Source organism: Oryctolagus cuniculus, chromosome 14 (genome assembly GCF_051225735.1).
Source record: "Oryctolagus cuniculus isolate XC-2025 breed Fujian yellow rabbit chromosome 14, ASM5122573v1, whole genome shotgun sequence".
NCBI lineage: Eukaryota > Metazoa > Chordata > Mammalia > Lagomorpha > Leporidae > Oryctolagus > Oryctolagus cuniculus.
Window position 1 is genome coordinate 30,885,148 of NC_142880.1, and position 26,687 is coordinate 30,911,834.

At 35.3% G+C, this 26,687-nt stretch overlaps 1 protein-coding gene across 6 annotated transcripts in view; it reads right to left on the reverse strand.

Annotated features, from left to right (window-relative positions):
• FBXL17 (F-box and leucine rich repeat protein 17) overlaps positions 1-26,687 on the reverse strand; it is a 543,442-nt gene that overhangs the window by 477,555 nt on the left and 39,200 nt on the right. For all 6 annotated transcript variants that reach the window (XR_016220592.1, XR_016220593.1, XM_089313093.1 and 3 more), the window contains exon 4: positions 22,155-22,286. Coding sequence is in view for 4 of the 6 variants with exons in the window: in XM_089313093.1 (XP_089169219.1) it covers positions 22,155-22,286 (132 nt within the window). In the remaining 2 variants the exon portion in view is untranslated. The remainder of the gene's footprint in view (positions 1-22,154; positions 22,287-26,687) is intronic.

Genomic DNA, 26,687 nt, shown 5'->3' on the forward strand with positions numbered 1-26,687 from the left:
TCAAGTACTGCTACCAAAGCAAGACCCAAGTACTACTGCAGTTCAAACAAGTCTTTAACAGCTGAGCATCTCTATCAAAAAAAATCGTAACAAGTCACTGTAAGTTTTATGTCACATTTTATACTATTAAGTGGTTTCTTCAATTTTAATCTTCAAAATATTTCACATTAATTAGGTAACTAAGGCAAAGTAACTTAGAGGTTATCATTATTAATAAATTAAGTATTATGTAAATGTCACAATTTCAAAATCTTACTCGCAATACATAGTATCTAATACATGACAGGATAAGAGAGTTCATGGTCTAGAGCAATGGTCTTGACAGAGAGATATTACTATCTTCCCCAGCAGGCACTCAGGAAGATACAAGATAGAAAGAAATTACTCCTGTTAGTTAAGAGTTACTATAAAGTGAACTGGCATGACACTGATGGAAAAAGGAGATTAGGAATCACAGTGATACATATTTGGTTAGAACTCAATAAATGCTTAAGGAACGAACAAGTGAATGGTAGGAGACTGGACTTAGAAAAAAATGCTGACTCATGTAGCTAGAAACTATAAAGTAGCCAAAGAGAATATATTTTCCAAGATTATATCACTTTTCAAGCTTTTAATACAGATTTTTAAAATATAGTGTCACATCACTCTCTTAATTTATGTTTCACTTATTTTTCTATTCTCCCAGACATCATAACTCAATCATTGCTCTAGACCATGTGATAATGTTTTTCCCATTAAATTGTCCAAATGATTGGTCTACACTGAGAAAACTCTTTGAAACTTTTAAAAATCATGCAAGGGAGTGCTATTTTGCTTATTTAGACACCGCTCACATTAAAGAATACAGAATTTCAATGCAATCAAGTTTTTCAACTACAACTCGAAACACTTTATGCCAACTGTCCTAGCCATTGTGTCACAGCAAAAACACACTCACTACTCATGTGTTTGTGGACAGTGGACATTCATGGCAGAAAAGTATACCACATACAATTATGTATCGGACATCATACTTAATAATAATAAAGGCTATGTAACTGGCTTGTGTATTTACTATACTTTTATCATTACTTTAAATTATACTCCCACTTATGAAGAAAAAAGCTAACTATGAAATAGTACCACTGTTATGCCAGCAACAATCTTACACATTTCATGCTTGCCATGTCACTTGACTCCATCAAGAAGTCACACCATGTGACCACATCAAGTTTGTATAAATGCAATCTATGATGTCTACATTAGGAGATTTCGTAGTTGTGCCAACATCATAGAGTATTTACACAAACTACGATGGCCATGATGTCATACAATATTATGTGATCACATAAATAATATAATATACCTGATGTGTCCTCATCACAAATATTTTTATCCTGCACAGCGCATTTCACCAAAACTCTGTATTAGACCAATACAGAGCCAGTAATTAATTAACTAAACTGGGGTGAGGGAACCTATTTTTCTGCAGATTGATAGTTCTGAAATCAGGAAAAGTTTTCTTATCAACATAAATATTCCACATTTTTTCTTTTTTCCTCTCAGAAAAGCTATTATTGACTATTATTTCCATTTCAAATAAGTTTACTACATTTATTTTATCCTTATGAAACATGACTAGTTAGATGTAATAAATTATTGATGACCTTATAGCCTAGTAAATAAAATATAGAAGTCATCTGATAAGCACAACATTCACTTACCTCCATACTAAACTGATATTTGCATAGATATGAGTAAAATTTATAAATGGAAGATACAAAATGCAAGAAACCAACATACAGATACCTTATATGCATCTTAAAATCTGAAACAATGCAGAACTATAGCACAGAATATCTTAAAATTAGATATGGACTGTATCAAGTTTAAATTCAGAAACATACTTCCCTTAGATTAATTTGTTACATTATATCCCTTTTAAATAATATATTAAACTATCTGTTAAAGCAGTTTTCTCAATTCATCAATGATTATTTAGAAATTTGATTGAAAATGAGTAAAAAACTAAACAATTTATTGCATGTGCAAATATACATAAGTAACAAAACAGGAAAGGATTTCAAAACATAAAAATCAGGACAGTGGTTGCTGCTGGTTATTTCTGATTACCTCTGGAGGGATCCAGAGATGAAACGAGAGAGGAATGCAGGGGTAGATAAAGTTATTGGTAGTCTTTTAGTTTATAATGAACATAGAGGTTCCTGAGTAAATGTTAAATAACTTTTAGATAAATTAACTTGCACAACATAAATCATGTCTAGATTAATGATGACAGTATGCTATGAACCAATGATTTTGACTAGTAAAATTCTATGTTGCTATGGTTCATTTTAAAAATTTTTACTTACAGAAATTTCTTTAATAAATATTCCTTTCTAATGTTAATATTAAAGTATCTGCAAACTCTAATCTTTCACACACACTCAGAATGAACGGAATATCAGAAAATGAAACTCTAAATCATTCTTCATGAATCAGTAAAATTACCATATTGACATCAATTTACAGTCTTCCTTTCACAGTTCAGGAAAAAATGTTACAGAAACAATCAAGAACAAAAATCAGTGTAAACTAATAGATTATACAATTAATCTACATTAAAATTTCTTCAGCTTCAAAAAGCTTCAAAAATATGTGTAGAACTTTAGTTTACAAGATATTTTATTCTGGATGAAATAAACAAGATAAAAATAATATACATAACTCAATGCCAAAAAGTACTTCTAAGTCAAACTACTTTAAAATGGGTGACTAAGCAAAACATATTTAATAATAAGTTCTAAGCAAATTTAGCTTAAAAGTCAAACTATATGAGTATTGATAAGTATGTTCACAATCTAATTCTGAAATTTGCCAAGCATAAAGTATATTTACAATTAACAGTCTGCAAGTCAAACACTAAATGTGAATATAATATGTTTTTATGTTTTTATTTCTGAATTTTAAAGGAAGAGGATTTCAATTACCTAAAATTATCACAAACAAACATGGGACATCACATAAAAATGAACAGATAGACAAATTACTAAATTAAGATTCATTTTAAAAGGCTCAGGCACTAAGATTCTTTATTCTTCTGATTGAAAATAAAATAAGTAATTTCAAATAAATCCTTACTTTTATAATCTGAAACAAAATGACTATTAACTACTTTTGAGTCTAGATAAAATGCATTAGTATTGGAAACATCAACAAACGAAACTCACACATAGCAGAGGTCAAATATTTGCTCTTATTGTGAAGGAAAACAACATAACTGAAATTTTTAGAATATACTTTGTAAATTACCCACACAACAAGCTAATGAAAGATAAAAATATGATTCTTCCAGACTTCTAGTCACATACCTCTAAAAATAAAAGAGCTAGAGAAAACACCACTTATGTAAAATCCAATGAGATTGTCTCCTTAAATTTTCTTTGAACTGACTTTATTAGAAAGGGTTGCCTTCAAAGAAAATATAATAACATACTTAAGTGCAAAGAGTTAATTCAAATGTATTCAGAAGTACATAGCAAGGAAACTTCTGAAATTTTGCTACAAGGCCACCTATTATGTGCAAAGCTCAGTGCTTTTACAATTACATAAATGATCTAAAGTTATAATTAGATGCTTGATAAGTGAAGACTCTGTTGACTTCTAGAGCCTATCCCATACTGTGTTGAAATGTTCTTACTAGTATTAGCTATAAATATGTAGTAATAACAAAGTAAATATAGGCACATTTTAATATTTTATTCAATAAAGTGACTTCTAAAACTTCTAGTTTATTAAAGTAAAAAATTTAAACACTCAAATTGCCCAAGAACTAGTAAGTAAATATCTTCTGTACTCCAGTTAAGCTTCCATTCTGACTTCTAATTCACTGTACATCAAAGAAAATCAACTTGCCCTGACACATCAGGACTATTCCCTTCAGTGATCAGGCAGGTGTTGAGGCCAGAAAGAGAGCCTATTTTCCACAGCCCTTTACCTTGTTTGATCACTGGTTACTTTTGATCTGACACTGCCCTCTCTCTAGTAATGACTTCCCCTTCATAGACCTTACCTCACATCTGTCAGAAAGAATAAAGGACATCAAACTGAGACCTGACACCGCCTATGGGCCATGCGATGTGCTGCCAACTGAATGTTCCCCAGCTCCCACAATTTTCAATTCAGTTTCTTTTGTTCTGGTAGGTACAGGGTTAGGGTACCAATGACAGCAGAAGGATTATGCGCCAACTGTGAAACCAAGCCTTCTTGAATGTGTATCTTTTATCTTTGCTTCTTCATCTTCTTAAATGCTGCAAACTTCATGGTGGTTACTATGAAATACATATTCAACAAGTGCAATAGAAAGTTTGTTTAAATCCTTTTCCATGAGAAAACAAAGGATGCAACGTATTATAATTCAACTACAAAGCTTTAAGGAAAAAGTTTCAAACCCAGTGTGATTAGTAAAGGCCAGCTGTCAAAGAGCATGTTAATAGTAAAGGAAACTAGAGAAGTTTTACGAAAAGTTTTATTGCTTAGTGGATATTTCCATTCATCGTATAAAACTGAGACAGTTCTTTAAAACAATTCACATATTCACAAGAGGTAATCATTTCAATTGTTAAACTACAGATTCCCACACAAATCTGGTGTGAGAATAAGTTAGTACTGAAAATAAATGCTACTGATTACTGTTCAAATAATTCAGTGAGTATATGAAACCTTTTTAAAAGGCATTAATAAGTCATTTTTAAATGCCACCAATTAGAAAAATCTACTCAAAAATCACTGTGATATCATTTTACTCATAATTTTTCAAATACTATTTAAATATTTTATGAGTTCTTGAAAATAATACTACCTCCATACAATATACACACACATGTAGATGACACATTATCATGCACGCAATAAAGGGATTTGAAGGAAGCAGGTTTAGAGGCCTGAGTTCACTTTCAAGGTTAAGACACTATTTTATTGCTTTTTAAGTAGCAGAACTCTTAATTTTTTTAAAGGAGCGCCATTAGAAGGAAATAAATGATCAGCAAAAATTATGTGCAAATTTAATGTAAGTGTAGTAATAAAGTACATATAAACAAATACTTAATATTGAAGATTACAGAAGCTCAGAAGTAGAGTATAAGCATTAAGGTGATTACAAGTCTATTCCAGTAACTGGAGGAAGTTCATTTCTACAACAGCTGAAGAAATGTATAAAGGAGGAAGGTACCCATGTCTCAAGAATTATCTGTGACTCTACACTAATGAACTTCACTAGACCAAAAATCATTACTCACAATAGGAGAGAAATGTGAAAAACCATCTGTTCTTATACTGATTAGAAAGCATAATTATATCTTTTTTTAACAAAGCTCTTCTTTTGTAATCAAAAACCATAGTAATATAAAGTATATTTTAAAATATTGTTTTAAATAGAATTTAACATTGATATACGTGGGCTAACTTTACTGAAGAAAGCCACATGGGTATACTAGTAAAAGATACCACTTGTAGATGAAAAATATGCAATGCAATCCAATGACAAATAATCCAACACTTGTCCAATATATTCTCTCACTTTCCAAATGTCAATCCTCCAAAAAATGAATAATCATTCTATCAAGATATCTATAAAACTGTTAGAACATAATGAGTACTAGAGAAAAAAGATAATAAAATAAATGGAAAGAACTTATGAAATTATAAACCAAAAATTTTATTGCGCTATTCTTAAAAATCACTTGTCAGTGTAACTCCAGTAAGACATACTACTCTCGAGTAATGCAATGTTCTGAAATAAATTTAATGCCACGTATGTTTGGTGTACTTTGTTGGTACCAGGCAATCAAGATACATATTAAATATCATATTTAATTTATCTATTTGTAATTGAATAAAGTCAAACTTTTTAAAACAAATTGAACAAGGTAACTTTTACCTTTGCAATAATTAAAATATAATAAAAGAATAAACTATGTTTCTTAGAAATCTTAAGACATTTTTGTCCAAAACCTGGCTGGAAATACATTAGTGGAAATGTTGAAACATACCAAATATTTTCAATAGGCTGTAAACCAAAAATGAAAAAATGCAATAGGTATTTTGCAATAATAAAGTTTTAATTTAAAGTAATTAGTTTAAATACTTTTAAGAAATCATTACCTAAAAAACTACTTAATTCTTGAACAGAATATTATGGGATTTTACTTCCTCAAATTATTTTTGCCATTATTTTGGTATCAACACCAATGAAGAATCTCTTGACTTACAGAATGAAACAAATATTTTACCAATTCAATTGTTAATCAAAATTGAATCTTATGTCCTAAAAGTTATAATTTCACATATATACTGAAGTATAAATAACATTTATGTAAGTTACTGCTGTATTATTTTTAGAATGTGATTTTAAAGAAACTTTTTTCCTGGTTTCAAAAAGAATTTTTTCCCAATAGACCAAAGGATTTTAGTATATACTATTCACTTTCACTGATAGTCCTTTTCAGAAAATTTACAATTTTATATAGAAAAATTTCATTAAGAAGTCCTAACAATTATTCATTTATCAAAACATGAAAAATATATACTCAGTTACTGTATATAGGTTTTAATAAAAGATAATCCTACCCATATTTGTAAGGAGTTACACTGAGAGACATGACTAAACACAAACCCTCAAATTATCAACAAATTAGTAAGACATAATTAAATACAGGAGGCTGAAATTATGAGAAAGTAATAAATATTGTGGAATTCTCAAATGTTAGAGAAAAAATAACATGGATCTGAGCTTAAAGATAATGAACACATACTGGAAGAAAGCCAGATGAAAAGAAGAAATGAAGATAACTGAATGGACAAATAGAGAAACTAATGAGATGGAGACTAATAACTAGGGAAATCTTTGATGTGAGCCACTCCAGATTTCTGAAATGATGAATTTGTATTTCAGCAAGAGCACTCCTGGGTTGTGCACATAATAAATAAAAGTCAACCTCTGGAAATGCCTTAGATTATGAATCAATTAAGTGGAATACATAAGGAAGTTTTGCCTTTCATACACTTTTCCATTAAGTTCTTTCCTAGGAAGCTTAAAATAATTTACAGGACACATACTTGATTACAGAATAGAATTGCCTACAATTACATATGAAGAAAAACCGGCTTATGAATATGTTAGTTTGTGTATATATGCATAAACTTGTACCCTTCAAAAACTTAATTTTATAGTTTGATATTTCACATACTCTTTTCAAAATCTTCAAAGGAAATATTAACCTAGCAAAAAAAAGGTATGTAATTATATTTTTATTCCCATTCAGAGAATCTATAAATCACAGCATAACCTAATTCTACTAGCAGAAAAGCTAACAGAACATGATGCACATAAGTTTATAATCTTTAGGCATTCACACAGACATTTAAACTGTAAAGAATATAAATACATACCTTCCTTTTTACAAGAAGCAAAATAAATAAAAGCAAAATAAAATAAAAGCAAAATAAAAGATAAAAATAATCATTCAAATATGGCTCAATTTTAAGGACTCTGATATACAATTGCCTTTTTTGGATTACAGATTTTCAAAAGATTCATTTATATATCTTATAAAATGAATGATAAATACCTAGATTCTCTGTTCAGATAAAAATAGCCAATAAAAATATGATAGTAGACACTACAATCTTTCTGTCCCCAAACTGTGCTGATATAACATGATCACTTCTACTTTAGAAAACAAAACAATGAAGGAAGGCAGTCACCAAAGAAAAATGCTTATTATTACTGTAATCTAGATGTGGGCCACACAAAATAACATGCCACAGAAAGGAGGTTAGGAAAAAAGTAAACATCTGGTTTTTAAACTTCTCAGCCACTAAAATCCAGAAGACAGTCAAAGAAAAAGAATTCACCCAAACACTTTCATGACTATTCATCTTTCTACTGCTTATCAGCCAACCTCCCATTTAGACCTTTAAAAAGAATTTCAAGAAATATAGCAAAGTAAGACACCCTACACAATATGAGTAAGGAAAAGCTGCAGCACTAACAGGAATGGTCCTTACCACACAGGTGTAGATAGGAACATAAACTGTACAACTTTTGCCTGAAGAGAGGATCGCCTGGTGAAAGCCCAAGTGGTACAGGACTTTCACAAAACTGTATCTTTTTTATCATGACAACAAAATGATGGAAAAGGTGCATCCTAGGACTTGAGAGCTAGGTATAACTGTAGTTATAAACTATAGTCAGAAAGACAAATCTTTTTTTATAAATGGAAGATAAGCTAATTTTCCTTCCCTTATGCCTCATCACTAAAACAAATGGGATTAAGTCTTATATAACCTAAAACCTTACCACCTCATTACTGTGGATAAATAAAAGCATAAGCCCAAACTCCCGAGACTCAAACAATACATCTCACTTGTTGACTGACAGGATAAAAAGGTAGCTGAGGAACACGTACTCATAAATGACAGGCTTAATATACTTCCTGCATCCCACCACCATCTAACCTTATAAACTTTCCATTTGCTAAAGCCTAATGACTTGACTCTATCTCAATCCACTATCTGTTGTCAACACTGGGAGTTAAAGTTCAAGACAGCACTTTCACATTTATATCTGAAAGATATTTTAATTTGCTCCAAATCATCCTGAGTTTTAAAAATGCAATTCTTAGAGACAAGAAATAAAAATCACATATTTTTTTAAAATGTACTTAAATTGCAGAATATAAATAAGGGGTAAGGGAAACACCGGCTAAAGAATTATAACACTAGGAATAACTAACTAAATTTTAAACTCAAAATAACAAATCTAGAATTTGGTCCAGAAAAAAAAAAGAAAAATAAATAAAATTTAAATATTATTTGGAGTATTATTTTTAGCCATATACAAATTCTTCATTATCTACATTGGAGTATATTTCTAAGAGCTTTTAATACTAGGTTAGCTTCCTCCTGAGATCTTGTTTACATTTTGTGTATTTCCTATTATCAGTTGATGGTTTCCTGGAGTTTGTGAACTAATTTTGAATTCTAAAATGAATATAATTAAGAAGGTAAATCTGTAGAGTAAAAAAATTAAAGCATTAAAAATAGAAGTTATTTGGATACTGTCTAAGGCACTGCCTGACTTCTTTATGACATTGCCACACAGGGAAAGAAAAAAATACACACCCACACACACTCATTCTTTACCATATTCTATGCCTTTCAATGACAGATTACAATCTGCTTATCTTCCTATCAAAATATATTTTAGATTAAAAAGGCAGCCAAAAGGAAATACACCAATAGATTAAAAAGAGAATAACAGAGTAAGATTCAGAAAAAGAATGTATAATGAGTAAAAATGTATTTCTCTCTCAGATTGAATGATCTTGTCAAATAATTTGTTTTTAATTAAAATAGCTCTTTCAAATACCACTTCAAAAAAATAAAACCAACTTCATTAACAATAATACATAAGTCAACAGAATTCTGACTTGAACAAATTATATTCCAGTTTTTGTCCCAAAACTATTCCTTGAGCACATTAATTACTTTATCTGGATCAAGCTGATACACACACACAAAAAAAATGACATTAATATGGTAACTAGATCAAAGAAATTTACTTGCTTAAAAAAATCAGAAAGAGACTGCTTCCTTAAACTATTTTAAGCTTTTATCTATGTATTCAAATTCCTCTTCTTTTTAAAAATAATTTATTTATTTGAAAGAGAGAGAGAGAGAAACAGAGATTGAGAAACACTTTTCATAAACCAGTTCACTCCCAAAATGCCCACAACAGCCAGGACTGAGCCAGGACAAAACTAGCAGCTTAGAACTCCATCTATGTCTCCCACGGGGGTGGCAGGTACCCATGTACTCAAGCCATCATCTGCTGCCTGTTAAGATGTGCATTAGCAGGAAGTGGAGCAGTAACTTGAACATAGGTCTCTGATACGGGATGTGGGTATCACAAGCAGTGTCAAATGCTACACCAAACACCAGCCACTGTATCTTCTTTTGAAAGTATGACTCCAATATATTTAAAGAAATAAATATTTGGGCCGGCGCTGTGGTGCAGTGGGTTAATGCCCTGGCCTGAAGCGCCAGTATCCCGTACGGGTGCCAGTTCTAGTCCTGGCTGCTCCTTTAACGATCCAGCTCTCTGCTGTGGCCTGGAAAAGCAGTAGAAGATGGCCCAAGTCCTTGGGCCCCTGTACCCATGTGGGTGACCCGGAAGAAGTTCCTGGCTCCTGGCTTCAGATCAGCACAGCTCCGGCCATTGCAGCCATCTGGTGAGTGAACCAACGGATGGAAGACCTCTCTCTCTGTCTCTACCTCTCTCTGTAACTCTGTCTTTCAAATAAATAAAATAAATCTTCACAAAAATTTTATAGAAAGCTTTTATTTAATAAATATAAATTTCATAGGTACAACTTTCGTATCATAGCAGTTTTCCCCCCATACCTGACCTCCCACCCCGAAACCATCCCACCTCCTACAACCTCTCCCATCCCATTCTTAAGATTCATTTTTAATTATCTTTATATACAGAAGATCAGCTTAGTATATACTAAGTAAAGATTTCAACAGTTTGCACCCACACAGACACACAAAGTATAAAGTACTATTTGAAGACAAGTTTAACATTAATTCTCATAGTAGAACTCATTAAGGACAGAGGCCTTACATACATGGAGAGTAAATGTACAGTGACTCCTTTAAATTGTTGATTTAACAATTGACACTCTTTATTTATGACGTCAGTGATCACCTGAGGCTCTTGTCATGAGCTGCCAAGGCTATTGAAGCCTCTTGAGTCCACAAACTCTGACACTATTTAGACTGGGTCATAATCAAAGAGGAAATTCCTCCCTTCAGAGAAGGGTACCTCCTTCTTTGATGGCCCGTTCTTTCCACTGGGATCTCACTCACATAGATCTTTCATTTAGGCCATTTTTTGCCACAGTGTCTTGGCTTTCCATGCCTGAAATGTTCTCTTGGGCTTTTTAGCCAGGTCCGAGCCTTAAGGGCTGATTCTGAGGCCAGAGTGCTGTTTAGGGAATTTGTCATTCTATGAGTCTGCTATGTGGCCTGCTTCCCATGTTGGATCCTTCTCCCCTTTTTAATTCTATCTATTATTATTAGCAGACACTTGGTCTTTTTTATGTGATCTCTTTGACACTTATTCCTATCTTTATGATCAGTTATGCACTTAAACTGATCACTTTAACTAGTAAGATGTCATCGGTACCTGCCAATTTAATGGGATTTGGAGTTCCACGGCAAATTTTTAGCTTTACCCTTAGGGTTAAGTTCAAGGGAACATGTGCCGAACTGTACATCTCCTCCCTCTCTTATTCCCACTCTTATTTTTAACAAGGATCAATTAAACAAATTTTTTTTTAGAGATTTTTCTCTTTTTTTTATTTATTTTTTTGACAGGCAGAGTGGATAGTGAGAGAGAGAGACAGAGAGAAAGGTCTTCCTTTGCCGTTGGTTCACCCTCCAATGGCTGCCACGGCCGGTGCGCTGCAACCGGTGCACCACGCCGATCCAATGGCAGGAGCCAGGTACTTCTCCTGGTCTCCCATGGGGTGCAGGGCCCAAGCACTTGGACCATCCTCCACTGCACTCCCTGGCCACAGCAGAGAGCTGGCCTGGAAGAGAGGCAACCGGGACAGAATCCGGAGCCCCGACCGGGACTAGAACCCGGTATGTCGGCGCCGTAAGGCAGAGGATTAGCCTAGTGAGCTGTGGCGCCGGCCTTAAACAAATTTTTAAAAGCATATTCAATTCTGTAGTAACCATTTGTCACAAAATCAACATTTACAAATGTCCATTTCATGCCACCACTAGGGGTGGTAACTATATACACACAAGATACACACACTCCCTAGCCTCAGAAGAATTGATATTCCAACCCTGAAGTAGAACAGGTCGGGGTAAGGGTATATAGAAAGTAGGAAAGGGGGCAGTGGAGGGTCTAAAGGGAAGTTGCACAGCAGATACCAAAACACAGATAGGTGGAATAAGTTCTAGTATTCCGCAGCACAGTGGAGTGACTACACATCACAACAACCCATTATATATTTTATATACACTTTGAAGGGAGGGCAAAGGCTCAAAACACAAAGAAATAATGAGAGAAATGCAAATTACCCTGATTTGGTCAATACACATTGTACACATGTACTGAAATATCACCCCATACCTCATAAATATGCACAATCATTACATGCTAATTAAACAGAAAGACTTTTTAAAAAAGATTTAATAACCCAACAGTGAGATATACCTATAAAATTATTTCAGTTACTAATGGAGAGCAATTTGGTATGATCTGGTAAACATTTGTACATACCTTATGATACCCTAGAGAAACTCACAGACAAGTACAGGAGACTTGAATAAGGATTTTATATCTGCCTTTGACAGTGAAACACGGAAAGCAATATAAGTGTCTTTCAGTAGGGAATGCATAAAAAGGAGATACATATATAGAATAGAATACTAATATTTAAAAAGAATCTACGTATTGACTATAGCTTGATCTCAAAAACAAAAGTAAAATGCAAATTATAAATTGTTACATACTTTGTGAGACCAATATTTAACCATATGACAACACATATAAATTATATGTGACTACAAACACAGCAATACTTTTGTGTTGTTCATGGTTATCCACATGCATGTTATTTTTTAAAATTAATCTATTTGAGAGACAAAGTGCTCATTCACTGGTTTTCTCTCCAAATGTGCACAACACTCATGGCCAGGCCAGGGCCAAAGACAGAGTTGGGAACTTAAGCTAGTCTCTCACAGAGCTGGAAGGAATGCAATCCCATAACTGATCACCACTACCTTTCAGGGTCTGTATTGGCACAATGATGGACTCAGGAGCAGAGCCAGTATCATCCCTTAAGAGACAAGAGTGGCTTAACTAAGCCAAATGCCCACTCCTGATAAAGTATTTTTTAAAGCATCATTACAGTCATCTCAGGAAGGAGACAATAGGATGATGTTAGGAATGCAAGACTATAAGAACTTAAAGTTGATTAAAGCTGATTTGCTTCAAGCAGCATCAGCAACTCAATAAAATGTTAATTGCCAGTTTCTAGGTATGTTATTATTCTTTTTAGCATTCTGTATTTTCTTAATTTCTCAAATAAAAAAAACCGGTCACATTTTGCGTTTGCTGAAATTGCATTCTATGATCCTCATTACCTAGAAAATTCCTTATTTCTTATCAAGACACTCAAGAAATTCAGTAACTTAGTCTCTGCCTTCTTCTCAAGACTTAAATATAAACAATTCTTCTACCACCAAGTCCTAAGTTTTGTTATAACACCTACCACTTATCACAACAGTCAGTGTATTTTCCTAATTCATCTCTGATAGTGCTGTTTCCCACAAATGTAATCATGCACCCCGGCCAAAAAGAATTCATCTGTGTCATGATCACATCACAATACATCGTGCAAGACCTAGTTCAAGTGTCACTACTATATGTAGGAATTTCTGGTTCCTTCACATCTCTCTCTCCAAAATAACTCTTTTTGAAATTAATGCTTCCATAGCCCTTAACAGTAAACCAGACTGCCTCTCCTTGGTCTAAGTCTTCTTTAACTCCCTAACACCTCTCTTAGTGTCTGACCCATAGCAGGTATTCAAACATTACCTGACTGAATGAACGTTTGAAACAAGTTAAGAGAGTAAAGATTTACCAGTTTTTGAAACCACTTAAATTTCAATTAAATGTGCTGGACAAAAATGAAATAGTGCCAGTTTCTAAATCCAAATGTTATAGAACTATAAAAATATTTTTTTCAAAATAGAAAAACTTGGTATAAGTAGTACAATTCTATCATTAAACTTATGTTCACATCTGTAGAAATTTAAGATCAACACTAAATACTATATTGAAGAAAGCTTTCCTCTTTGATCATTTTACAGTTTTTCTAGAAAAGTTTGCAATGTAGTTTTTACTTGCAACTTCCCCTGAAATCAATTTGAATCCTAGCAAAAATATCTTCTACTCATGCTAATTGTTAACTTCCTCCTTTATTGTCTCAAGTACCTATCCCTAAGTGTTCCTCTGCAGATGACTGTGTTTGGGAACTTATTGCTTGGTTCAAAGTGCGTAGATTAGCATAAGCTGTGATATATCCATGCAACCAAAGGGGCTGAAGAACAAAGATCTGCAAATCTTAGCAGATCTGGTGAGAATTTTGACTTTGACACTTATTTAGTTATTGCTTAACTTCTGGGGGACTCAATTTTCTTATCTGTGAAATGGAATAAAAATTGCTATCTCACTCAGAGGTTGTGAGGGTTACTTACATAAGGTAGCATAGTTCCTGAAACATGATAAATATTCAGTAAAAAGACAACTGTTTTAAATATTTTGTAATATAAACAAATGACAGCAAAAACATCAAATGTACCTGATGTATGTTATGAAGGTTTACATCTTCCCCCTCAAAAAAATCTGTATATTTAAATCCTAATCCCCAAGATGATATATTAGGAAGTGGTGGGGGGGGGGGTCTTTGTGATGTGATTAGATTGTGAGAGTACAGCCATAATAAATGAATTAGGGTTCTCATCAAATAGGCCCAGAAGCAGGCAAACAGCCTACAAGCTAAGATGCCTGAGTCCCATACTGGAATGCCCGGCGTTGTTTCCTGGATCCAGCTCCTGAAGACTTGGAGCTCTTGCCAATACAGACTCTGAAAGGAATCAGGTGATGCTCAGGTAACTGAGTTCCTGCCTCTCATGCTGAAGATCTGGAATGAATTCCCAGCTCCTGCTACAAGACTGACCCAAATCCTGAATGTTATGGGCATTTAGGAAATGAGCCATTAGATGGAGGACAGCGCTCGCTCTCACTCGCTCACTCTTTCTCTCTCTCTCTCACTTGCTCTTTCTCAAATAAATAAAATATATTTAAAAAGAAATAATACACCCAAGGGAGCTAGTTTACCCCTTTCATCATGTACAAACACAGGAAAGTGTGTATGAACCAGAAAGCAAGCCTTACTATTTTTCAGCCTCTGGAACAGTGAAAAATGAATCTCTGTTTTTATAAGTTATCTAGTGTATGGTATTTTTGCAAAGCAGCCCAGAGTAAGACAATAGTACACAATACTAAGATAAAGTTAAATATCTTTAGGACAATTTCTTTAGAATGCCACAAGCAAGTGTCACTGCTCCCTGGAAACCACCACTCTGGGCCTAAGTAAATGCCCCATCTAAGGTAAGCCATCTATCCTGAGGGATTTTAGAGACTGAACTGAGTGCTCAGAAGACAGAATCCATTACAAATAAAAATTATTTATGTATGTGATTATAAGTAAACTCACTTTACAAGGAATAGTATTTGAGAAACAAGATATCAGAAGTGTAATGGGGAAATCTGGGATTAGAGGACAACTAATCTCCTTTATATATATATATATATTTTTTTTTTTTTTTTGACAGTCAGAGTGGACAGTGAGAGAGAGAGACAGAGAGAAAGGTCTTCCTTTGCCATTGGTTCACCCTCCAATGGCCGCCGCTGATCGATGGCATGAGCCAGGTGCTTATCCTGGTCTCCCATGGGGTGCAGGGCCCAAGCACTTGGGCCATCCTCCACTGTACTCCCTGGCCACAGCAGAGAGCTGGCCTGGAAGAGGGGCAACTGGGACAGAATCCGGCGCCCCGACCGGGACTAGAACCCGGTATGCCGGCGCAGCAAGGCGGAGGATTAGCCTAGTGAGCCGCGGCGCCGGCCCTCCTTAATATATTAATTCATATATAAAGACCCTCAATATATTAACTCTACACTGAAGACTAAAACGGTTATGGGATGCAAGTTCTCAAAAAATGCCAAACTAGCTACTGATATTTTGCACAAATGTTTATCTTACTATCCCAGCTGATGATCTACACGATTGCAATCCATTCTATTGCAATAGCCTCAAATCACTGTCAGTGGCTAATCGGTGAAATCAGTGATACTGCGCACAGACACAGCCCAGCTCAAGTTGGTAGATTACACAAAGCAAACCCTGACAGGGAGAGGTAGAAAACTTTCACTGAAGTCTTCCAATGTTAGGGGCCATGAAACACATGTGATACTTTACCTCTTAATCTCATTGAGTCTCATTCTCATAAGAACATGTTTGAAGCAGCACTATACATTTTCTGCAAAGAAGGAAATCAAAGTGCAAAAATTCCCACAACTAACCCAAGTCACATGAGTAGGAAATAGCAGGATCAAGGTGTGGGCCACATTCCATGTGACACAAAAATAGCATTTGCCTCAATCTCTCAAAATGCTTCCAGTCAGGAGGAAGAAAGTCTAGAAAGATAAATTTAGAACCTACCTCATCCATGCAAGCCTCCAAAGAATATTTTTTTTAAACTTTGAAGTTTATTTTATTTATTTGAGAGGCAAAGAGACAAAGACAGCTCCCATACATTTGTTCACTCCCCATATTCCTAAAGTGGCTGAGGCTGGACCAGGCCAAATATGGGAGCCAGGAACTCAAGTCAAGAGAGCTGGCCTGGAAGAGGGGCAACCGGGACAGAATCCGGCACCCCAACTGGGACTAGAACCCGGCCAAATATGGGAGCCAGGAACTCAAGTCAAGCTCCCCCATGTGGGTGATAGGGACACAGCTACCTGAGCTATCACTGATGCCTGCAAGGTCTGCATTAGCAGAAAGCTAGCATTGAGAGTGGAATGGGTTTTGAACCCAGGCACTCTGATATAGTATGCAGTTTTCTCAACTGGTGTCCTCAAGCAATAGGCCAAATGCCTATTATGAATAATAAAAGTCAAAATAATATTTTACAGTAGTGGCCAAGTGTCTCTAATAGATGTCAAATCATCTGTAAGAGATGTCAATGAATTACAAAACTAGTAAAGTATCAATTAACCAAGAGTCTGAAAACAAAAAAAATCACACTTTACTTTTAGGAAATAAAAGTTTTAACCAAGAAATTTTTATCATTTACCTAAAAATTTCTAAAATATATTCATACTATAGGGCTATTTTCCTGATAATTCAAAAATCTATACTAGTCCCTAACTCTTCAGAGGAGAATGTGAAAAAACAATAGACTAAATGCAAACATGACCCACACAGATCTATATCAATATACTGACCCTATGACTTAAAACATAAATTGTTTTTTAAATAAATCATAAAATCCTAGTACTTTAAAATATCAGGCTGGATAACAAACAACAGATAATCTATCCAATCCCATCATTTCAAAACTGAATGAAAGTCCATCTAAAAAGTTCCTCTGTCAAAAAAATAGAAAAGCAGAATCTGGCTACAGGAAGAGTAAAAAAGCAGATAAAATATACTTACTGAAGTCTCTATGTCATCAATAACTACACACCCACAATGTTTGACTGTGCTCCCCAAAGTTCATATTTGGAAGCTTAATCCCCAAAGTAACAATGTCAGGAAATGAAATCTAATAAGATGTGATTAGAACATTGAGCTCTACACTCACGGACGATCTGTCATCAATACAGAACTGGGTTAGTTATCTCAAGAGGACTTATTCTAAAAGGAAGTTAGGTTCTGTCTCTACCCCTCACTCTCTCCCCCCTGCCCTTCCTCTTTCTACTATGGGATGAGGCAGCACAAAGGGTTTGGCCAGATGCTGACACCATGCTCTTGGACTTGTAAGTTTCCAAAACTGTGAGCCAAACAAACCTCCATTCTTTACAAACTACCCAGTCTCAGGTATTCTGTTACAGCAGTAAAAATGGACTATGACAATCCCCAAACTAATTATGACATAAAAATAGCTTTTGTGGCAAGTACACTGAAGTGATATAAAAGCTATCACTAGAAAGACAGATGCATACAATATGCTACACTCTCACTATGGTTATATTTCTCAAATCTATTTCTAGAGTCTACACAAGAGTTTTAGAGCAGATGCAAAATACATCCATGTAAGTGCATGGCACTTGTCTCACTCAAAAATGACTGAAATAAAAATTTTCTTTTAGGAAGATTCTACCTGTATGTCTCAACTCTGCTTCACTGTAACTTATTTGAGTTTTAAAATGTCAAACCATTGCCCTCACTTTCTTTCCGTGGGAATAAAACCTCTCCCTCTGATAAACACAGATATCCTTCCCTGTTTTATTTAAAGTTTAGGCTACTTAAATTAGTGCCACAAATATGGAAGTTCAAGTATTTTAATTGTTCATGTAAAATGGCAAATTCATCTTGTTGCATTCTAGATGTAACTATATTTCAAACTTTAAAAAGAAATGTTCCCATTAATTTGACCTAAAGAACAAATATTTCAAAAGAACAGCAGAAACGTATACAAGCATTATATCCTTATAGTTATATCCAGGACACAAAAGCTGTGCCACTGAAATATACAAAGACAATACTGCCATCTAAAGGCCAAGGTATAATATGAAACAATATATACTCAGTCAAATATGGACATGTATAAAAATCAACTTGATATTACAAATCAGCAAAGTGTATACTTTAAAAAATGCTATAATTTATTCATTTATTTTTATTTAAAAGGAAGAGACAAACAGGGAGAGAAATATCTCCCACCTGTTGGCTTACTTCCCAAATGCCTACAAAAGTTAGGGCTTGGCCAGGCTGAAGCAAGGAACCTGGAATTCAATCCCCAGGTCTTCACATGGCTGGCAGGGACCCAAATACTTGAAGCATCACCTGCTGCCTCTTAGTGTAAGCAACAGCAGGAAGCCAGAATCAGAAGCAGAGCTGGAACTTGAACCCAGGCACTCCAACATGGGATAGGGCAGTCCCAAGCAGATCTTAACCACTATGACATAAACCTGTACCCTATTATTATTTCTAGACTACTCTCTCTTAGGGAGATTCAATTTATCAGTAGAATTACAAAATAATTTGGGTAATGATCATTATTTGTCAAAGAGGAGGTCAAATTCTGACAGTATACTTCCACGCAGTGTTTTCTCTAAGTAACACTATTAGTTACCAATCTAAAATACTTGTTGCCAAATCACTAGCAATATTTTTCAAAAGAAAAATACCCAAATTACTAAAAATTGAAGTTTTGCTTTCTTCTTCTTTTTTTTTTTTTTTTTTTTTTTTTTTTGGACAGGCAGAGTGGACAGTGAGAGAGAGAGACAGAGAAAAAGGTCTTCCTTTGCCGTTGGTTCACCCTCCAATGGCCGCCATGACCAGCGCACTGCCGCCGGCGCACCGTGCTAATCCGAAGGCAGGAGCCAGGTGCTTCCTCCTGGTCTCCCATGTGGGTGCAGGGCCCAAGCACTTGGGCCATCCTCCACTGCACTCCCGGGCCACAGCAGAGAGCTGGCCTGGAAGAGGGGCAACCGGATCAGAATCCTGTGCCCCGACCGGGACTAGAACCCGGTGTGCTGGCGCCACAAGGCAGAGGATTAGCCTATTGAGCCATGGCGCCAGCCAAAAATTGAAGTTTTGCAAATAACTGAAATATTTCTTATCTCATAAATTTTAAAAGTGCAAAACAAAGTTCTTTTGGGAGGTTAGTTTTTAAAGTATTCAATAAAGAATTCAAATTTCCCCAAGAATCTTAAATGGTAAGGATTTTACTGAAGTGACCCTCCTTAAAGAGCCAGAAAAATTACTTCAATGACATCAAAATGTTTAAAGTCTGAACTAAAAAATACAAAAATAATTTCCTTAGGGATTAAGTATAGAGTATATGAATGCAACAAGAAACTTCAAAATATAAGCAGTTGATTTAATTGGCTAAAAATCTTTTTCATGTGCCAATAAAAATGTCTCTGTGTTTATTCAATAAGAAACTGAATATCAGTCAATATATAGTTACATCTAGAAACTGAATATTTGTCAATATTAGTATTAACAAATATCCCTATTAATTGAACAATAGAAAATTTTTAAGTTGGAATTCTCTTATCTTCAGTGGAAAGCAGAATCCAATATTAAATAACAAATATAATTGTGATATAGCATAAAAACAATTAGGTTTTCAGTGTCCTCTATGAGAGCTTGTACTGGAAATTTTGAGGACATTATGTAATTTAATCCTTTAAACCACTATCTGCAAAAAGACATGTAACAGTTGCCTAATTTACAAATAAAATTTAAAGAGCTTAAGTAACTTTCCCAGTGTAAAAAGGCAAGTTAGTACCCTCTAGGAATCAATCTTCAGTCTCTGTGACCCAGAAGACGTCATCATCTACAAAATTATATGGTATCAAACATGATTATTACACTGATATTAAATGTCAAGAGGAATGTGAAATATTTTTACTAAATAGTTTAGGGGAAAATATTCTATAATCTATCATAATAAAAGTAATTTTATTGTAACACACAGTGCTTCAATTTTTTCTAAGTAAAATATTTTTTAAAAAATTATTTATTTGAAAATTCGGAAAGATGCCATCTAGTGATACACTCTCCAAATGGCTACATGGTCAGGGCTGGACCAGGGAACAAGGAACTCACACCACTTGGCCTTAGGGTGGACCTGAGCCATGATTACTGCTTCCCAGTGCCTGCACTAGTGAGAAACTGGAGTTAGGAGCTAGAGTTAGGGATCGAATCCAAGTACTCAGATGTAGGATGTGGGCATCATAACTGGCATCTTTACCGTCCCTAGAATCGTTTTAAAAATATCATTATCGGGTTAGCAATGTGGCTCACTTGGTTAATCCTCCACCTGCAGCGCCGGCATCCCATATGGGCACCAGGTTCCAGTCCCGGTTGCTCCTCTTCCAGTCCAGCTCCCTGCTGTGGCCCGGGAGGGCGGTGGAGGATGGTCCAAATGCTTGGGCCCCTGCACCATCATGGGAGACTGGGAAGAAGCACCTGGGTCCTGGCTTTAGATCAGTATAGCTCTGGCCATAGCGGCCATTTGGAGGGTGAGCCAATGGAGAGAAGACCTTTCTATCTCTCTCTAATTCTATCTGTCAAATAAATAAAAATAAATAAATAAATATTTAAAAAATAGCATTATCTTAGTGGAAGTACTGATGCTTCCAGAGAACTTTCCACTTATGTTCATATATGAGATATATTTATCAGATATTTATCAAATTTCATAAACTAACTCCAGGGCAATAAAAAAATCTCTACTTTCCAGGGGCTATTTAAAAAGCAAGTCTTCTTTATAAATATGCTGTACATTTAGGACCAACATTTCCAAGTACACTATTTTTCAACATTGAGAATGCCTATTTGAGCCTCCCTCATGACAATCTCTTCTATTAACATGTACAATGTATCCATTAAACCAAAATTAAATGGCTTTGGAATTTTATTCATGTATAAAAAAGGAATGAAACACTGATACATGCTACATTGATGAACCTTGAAAACGTAATGGGTCAAAGAAGCCAGAGCTACATATTATGTAATTCTACTTACATGAAATATCTAGAATACCCAAATCAACAGAAAGAAAATAGATTAGTAGCAGCCAGGGGCCGGAAGAAGGAAGGGGACAGTGATAGCCAATGGGCACACAGTTTCTTTAGGAGGTAACAAAAATACTTTAAAACTAGATATTGGGGATGACTGCACAACATTTTGAACATACTAAAACAAAGGAACCATGCATTTTTAAAGGTAAATTTCATGATTTATGAACACTTATCTCAATAAAAGAAAACTGAATGGCTTTAAATATATTAAGTACGTCAGTGACACATGTAGTTGCATGTGCTTAAAATACGAATCTATTTAACTGCAAAGATTATCTGCCCCTATTTATTCCATTTTTTACCATACTAAGTAAACTGCTCCATTTCACAAGTGTTCTTGAGCATCAGAAAATACTAATCATCTAGCAATATTATTCCGTGGGAAATCGGAATGAACTACAACCACAGACTTACGTTTGACAAATAAATCTTTTTTCCTAATTTTCCCAAGTTAATTCACTGTCAGAATTTAAAAAAACACTTGATCACATGCAAATAAGGCATTTTAAAAAATACATACAAGTACCTATCCAGTTACATTACGAATTCATAAAACCATTGTTTGGAGAGGAGTTCTGGTTTTGAATAATTAGTATTTGCCTCTCAACTATCAAAAGAAAATAGGCAGAAGAAAATTTATCTACAAAGTTCAAGGAATTCAGAGGACAAAATAAGCAACACAAGGATGATAACAAGTACTTACTAATTTGTTCTCCTGCATGTATATTCTTTGCAATTTCAGACAGCCCTTAGCTATGACGATCATGCCTTCATCTGAGATCTTGTAACACTGGCCAAAATGAATATCTTTGAGTTCTCTGCATTTTGAGCCCAGCTGTAAACAAAAAGATTTGGCTGAATTCTCAGGAAATAACAAAGGCTACATATTTCTTGGGGGATTTTTATATAATTTTTTGAAAATAACCATACCAGCATTAAATAGTTATTTATAAAGTACTTTTAAAACAACACTGAGTGTAAACCATCCCATAACTAAATTGTTATTAAGACTTTTCACCTTCTCATCTACTTCCCTACTGTACTTACCTCATATGGCATGCTTACAAGGTACCTAGATTCCTTAACACTTGAAATTCACATCTTTACTTCTCTTAAGTCTTAATAGTAAAAAAATATTAATAATAATCTAAAGAGATTCATTTGGTATATTTATAAAATTTGAATATTATAACACCATTAAAATTAGGAAAAACTGTTAAGTAAAAAAAGTATGTAGGTTTTTAAAGAAAAATCCAATTTTATAAAGAAATAATGCATACTTAAATGCACATATATACACAGAAGACAAGAGACTGATTTCACACGAGGGTGGTAATAGTGGTTATTTCTGATTAGTAAATGGGTGAGATTTTCCTATCAATATTCTCTAATTTTTGAAAATAAAATTACTTTCACAATGAAAAAAATAATTCCAAGTTTTGTTTCGAGTAAAATAATGCTAGAATCAAAAAGATATTAATTCATTTCTCTTTCTATTTTATTCTAATTTTGTCTATATGATAACCAATTATATATTCCTCAACAAATATAAATAACCTTCATGAAGACAGAGATTTGCCTGTTTTGTTAAATAATGTATCTCTGATCCTGTGTCTTACACATAGTTGATACTTAATAACTATTTACTGAGTATTCAAACAAAAAGGGTGATTAGAATTCTGTGTTGTAAAGACGCCTCTTAAATAGCACAAACACAAGAAATCAAGATTGAGCCTCAGATACCACCATGGTCCAATTAATTTTTTTAAAGATTTATTTATTTATTTATTTGAAAGTCAGAGTTACACAGAGAGAGGAGAGGCAGAGAGAAAGAGAGAGGTCTTCCATCGATGGTTCAATCCCCAACTGGCCGCAACAACTGGAGCTGCACCAATCTGAAGCCAGGAGCCAGGAGCTTCTTGCAGGTCTCCCATACCGTTGTAGAGGCCCATGGACTTGGGCCATCTTCTACTGCTTTCCCAGGCCATAGCAGAGAACTGGATTGGAAGTGGATCAGCTGGGGGGTCTCGAATCAGCACCCATAAGGTATGCCGGCACTTCAGGCTAGGCCATTAACCTGCTGAGCCACAATACCAGCCCCTAGCCCCTTAAATTTAAGGTTTCTAAACTGAGTCCATGGAAAAAATTCAGGGATTTCAGAAAAGTGAACATGAAAAAATATTACATATTAATTTTCATAAATCTTCTAATCCAACTGTAACATTTCCTTCACTTAATATGAGCAAAATACCACTGGTAGTTTAGCTGTACCTGTGACTTTGGAAATAATGCAAATCAAAGATAATTTCTTATCATAACACTATTGCTACAAATACCTAAAAATACCGTTTTTTTCTTCAGCATCAGTATTCATCATGCTCATTAGAAAAACTACCCATCCTTATTTAGTTCATTACAAGAAACACATATATTTCGAGAATAAACATACAATGGCAGGGGCCGGCGCTGTGGCACAGTAGGCTAATCCTCCGCCTGTGGCGCCGGCATCCCATATGGGTGCTGGTTCTAGTCCCGGTTGCTCCTCTTCCAATCCAGCTCGCTGCTGTGGCTTGGGAAAGCAGTAGAAGATGGCCCAAGTGCTTGGGTCCCTGCACCCGCATGGGAGACCAGGAAGAAGCACCTGGGTCCTGGCTTCGGATCGGCACAACTCTGGCTGTTGCAGCCATTTGGGGAGTGAACCAATGGAAGAAACACCTTTATGTCTCTCCCTCTGTCTGTAACTCTACCTCTCAAATAAATAAATAAAATCTAAAAAAAAAAAAAAAATTATAATAGCTCTTGACTTAGATGTGAGAAAGCTGAATCCAAAAGCCAATATTGGGCACAAAGCAGAGAAGTACATCTCAGAACTTTCAAGAGGCCCATATATGTCTGGCAGTGAGGGTGAGAGTGAGAGTGAGGCTAAGAACAGATTCTTGAACATCTGCTTAAGAAGTAATTAAGCCTTCAGATTACTACCACTCCACACCCATACCCCACACTGCCATTACTGTGAAGCCTGACCCCCTTTACCACAACATCAACAGACTGGAGATCTCCAGGGAAGTAAAAGATGGGGTTTATGAACTGAAGTATACTATACATAGCTGAAGAAAGCACATTTAGAAAATGCAGGGACTGTGTGAAAGTTTATACAGTGAAAATTGAAAAAAATCAAATACATAATTCTATTAAATTCTCTAGGATGAAAAAAAGTGTGAACATTCAGACTGTAAAGGTTTATCCACATGCCCAACAAAGATAACAAAAATAGACTCATGACAATGATAAATTTCAGACTTCCAGAAAAAAGTAATTTTACACAAAGAACCAGGATAGAAATGCATCAAACTTCTTATAAACACTAAAAAAATGCCGGCACCGGGGCTCACTAGGCTAATCCTTCGCCTGCGGTGCTGGCACCCCAGGTTCTAGTCCTGGTCGGGGCACCGGGTTCTAGTCCCGGTTGCTCCTCTTCCAGGCCAGCTCTCTGCTGTGGCCCGGGAGGGCAGTGGAGGATGGCCCAAGTGCTTGGGCCCTGCACCCGCATGGGAGACCAGGAAGAAGCACCTGGTTCCTGGCTTCGGATCGGCGCAGCGCCGGCCGCAGTGGCCATTTGGGGGTGAACCAACGGAAGAAAGACCTTTCTGTCTAACTCTGCCTGTCAAAAAAAAAAAAAAAAAAAAAAAAAAACACAACTGCAGAGTGATGTCATCAAACTCTGAAGCAAAGTTATTTCTAACCTAAAATTTTGTACTCACAATTGAGGTCGTAAACTGTTAGGACAGAATTGGGGATATTTTCAGAAGTGAAAGTCCTGAAGCAGATTCATCCCAAGCAGCTGGCGCTGTGGCGCAGTGAGTTAAAGCCCCAGCCTGCAGAGCTGGCATCCCATATGGGCAGCAGGTTTTAGTCCCAGCTGCTCCTCTTCAATCCAGCTCTCTGCTGTGGCCTGGGAGGGCAGTGGAGGATGGCCGGGGTCCTTGGGCCCCTGCACCTGCATGGGAGCCCTGGTGGAAGAAGCTCCTGGCTCCTGGCTTCGGATCGGCTCGGCTCAGCTCAGCTCTGGCCATTGCAGTCATTTGGGGAGTAAACCAGCGGAATGGAAGACCTCTCTCTCTCTCTTTGCTTCTCCTTCTCTCTCTTTGTAACTCTTTCAAATAAATAAATACAATAATTCTAAAAAAAAAAAATTTACATCCCATACATTTTTTAACAGGACATCTCTGGAATCTGTGCTTTAGTAAACATGAGAATACACGAAGAGAAAGACGACACCACACCTGGGTAATGGATCTAACCCAAAAGAAAGACGAAGAAAACTGTAGGAATAAGAGTAACAGTAAGATACTAAGATGACCAGTAACACAACACCATTTAAAACCAAGAAGTCCAGACTACAGCCTTCAGAACATCACAGGCAAATATACTGCATGATGATAAATTTGATTTTTAACACATAGAAATACTAATGCAACTAAGGAAAATCAGTGAGCTCTACTACTGTTAAGATGTATAAAAACTAAGCAACTACAGAGGAAAAAAATACTACTTACGGTGAAAATGAACTATTGTAGAGAATAAAAAATGGAGATAAATGATTGTAAAATGTGAAGGGTGAATATTTACTTTTTAAAAACTACAACAGAATTATATTGGAAGGATGAGAGGAAGAGAAGTATAAGTGAACTAAATCTTTTTGTTCCATATCAAGGAGACAGCAAAAAACAAATAAATAAATACAAACACATTACAGGGCAATGTTTTCTCTTTCTGGAAGAAATTCATTGGCCAAATTGGTCTCTCTACTAATTAGTTTGCATTTGATAAAATGCACATGTTCAGCACATCTCTAGAATTCTCTTGGGAACAAACTGCCTACAGAGAACAAGTAATCTTCGATTCATTTGAGTCCACTCTGCCAGTCTGGTCTAGCCAACAACTGAGAAATCAGTTGGTCAAACCCAAGTCAAGTTAATAAGGCAGTCTGGCTCTACTCGTAAGCAGCATTCTTCACCTTAGATTTTTCTGAGTAAAATAGGTGATTGTTTTCACTCCAGTATTATTTCTTTGTTTTATTTCTCAATCTGATAATATCCTAGAAAGCAAATAGTAGGCCCCTTGAGACTTTAACATTTAGTGCATCAACCAGAACATTGAGAAATATAAAAATATAATGGAGTGACTGAAGTTTTTGACAGCATCTTAAACATGCTTTATTTATTTTAAATGTTTT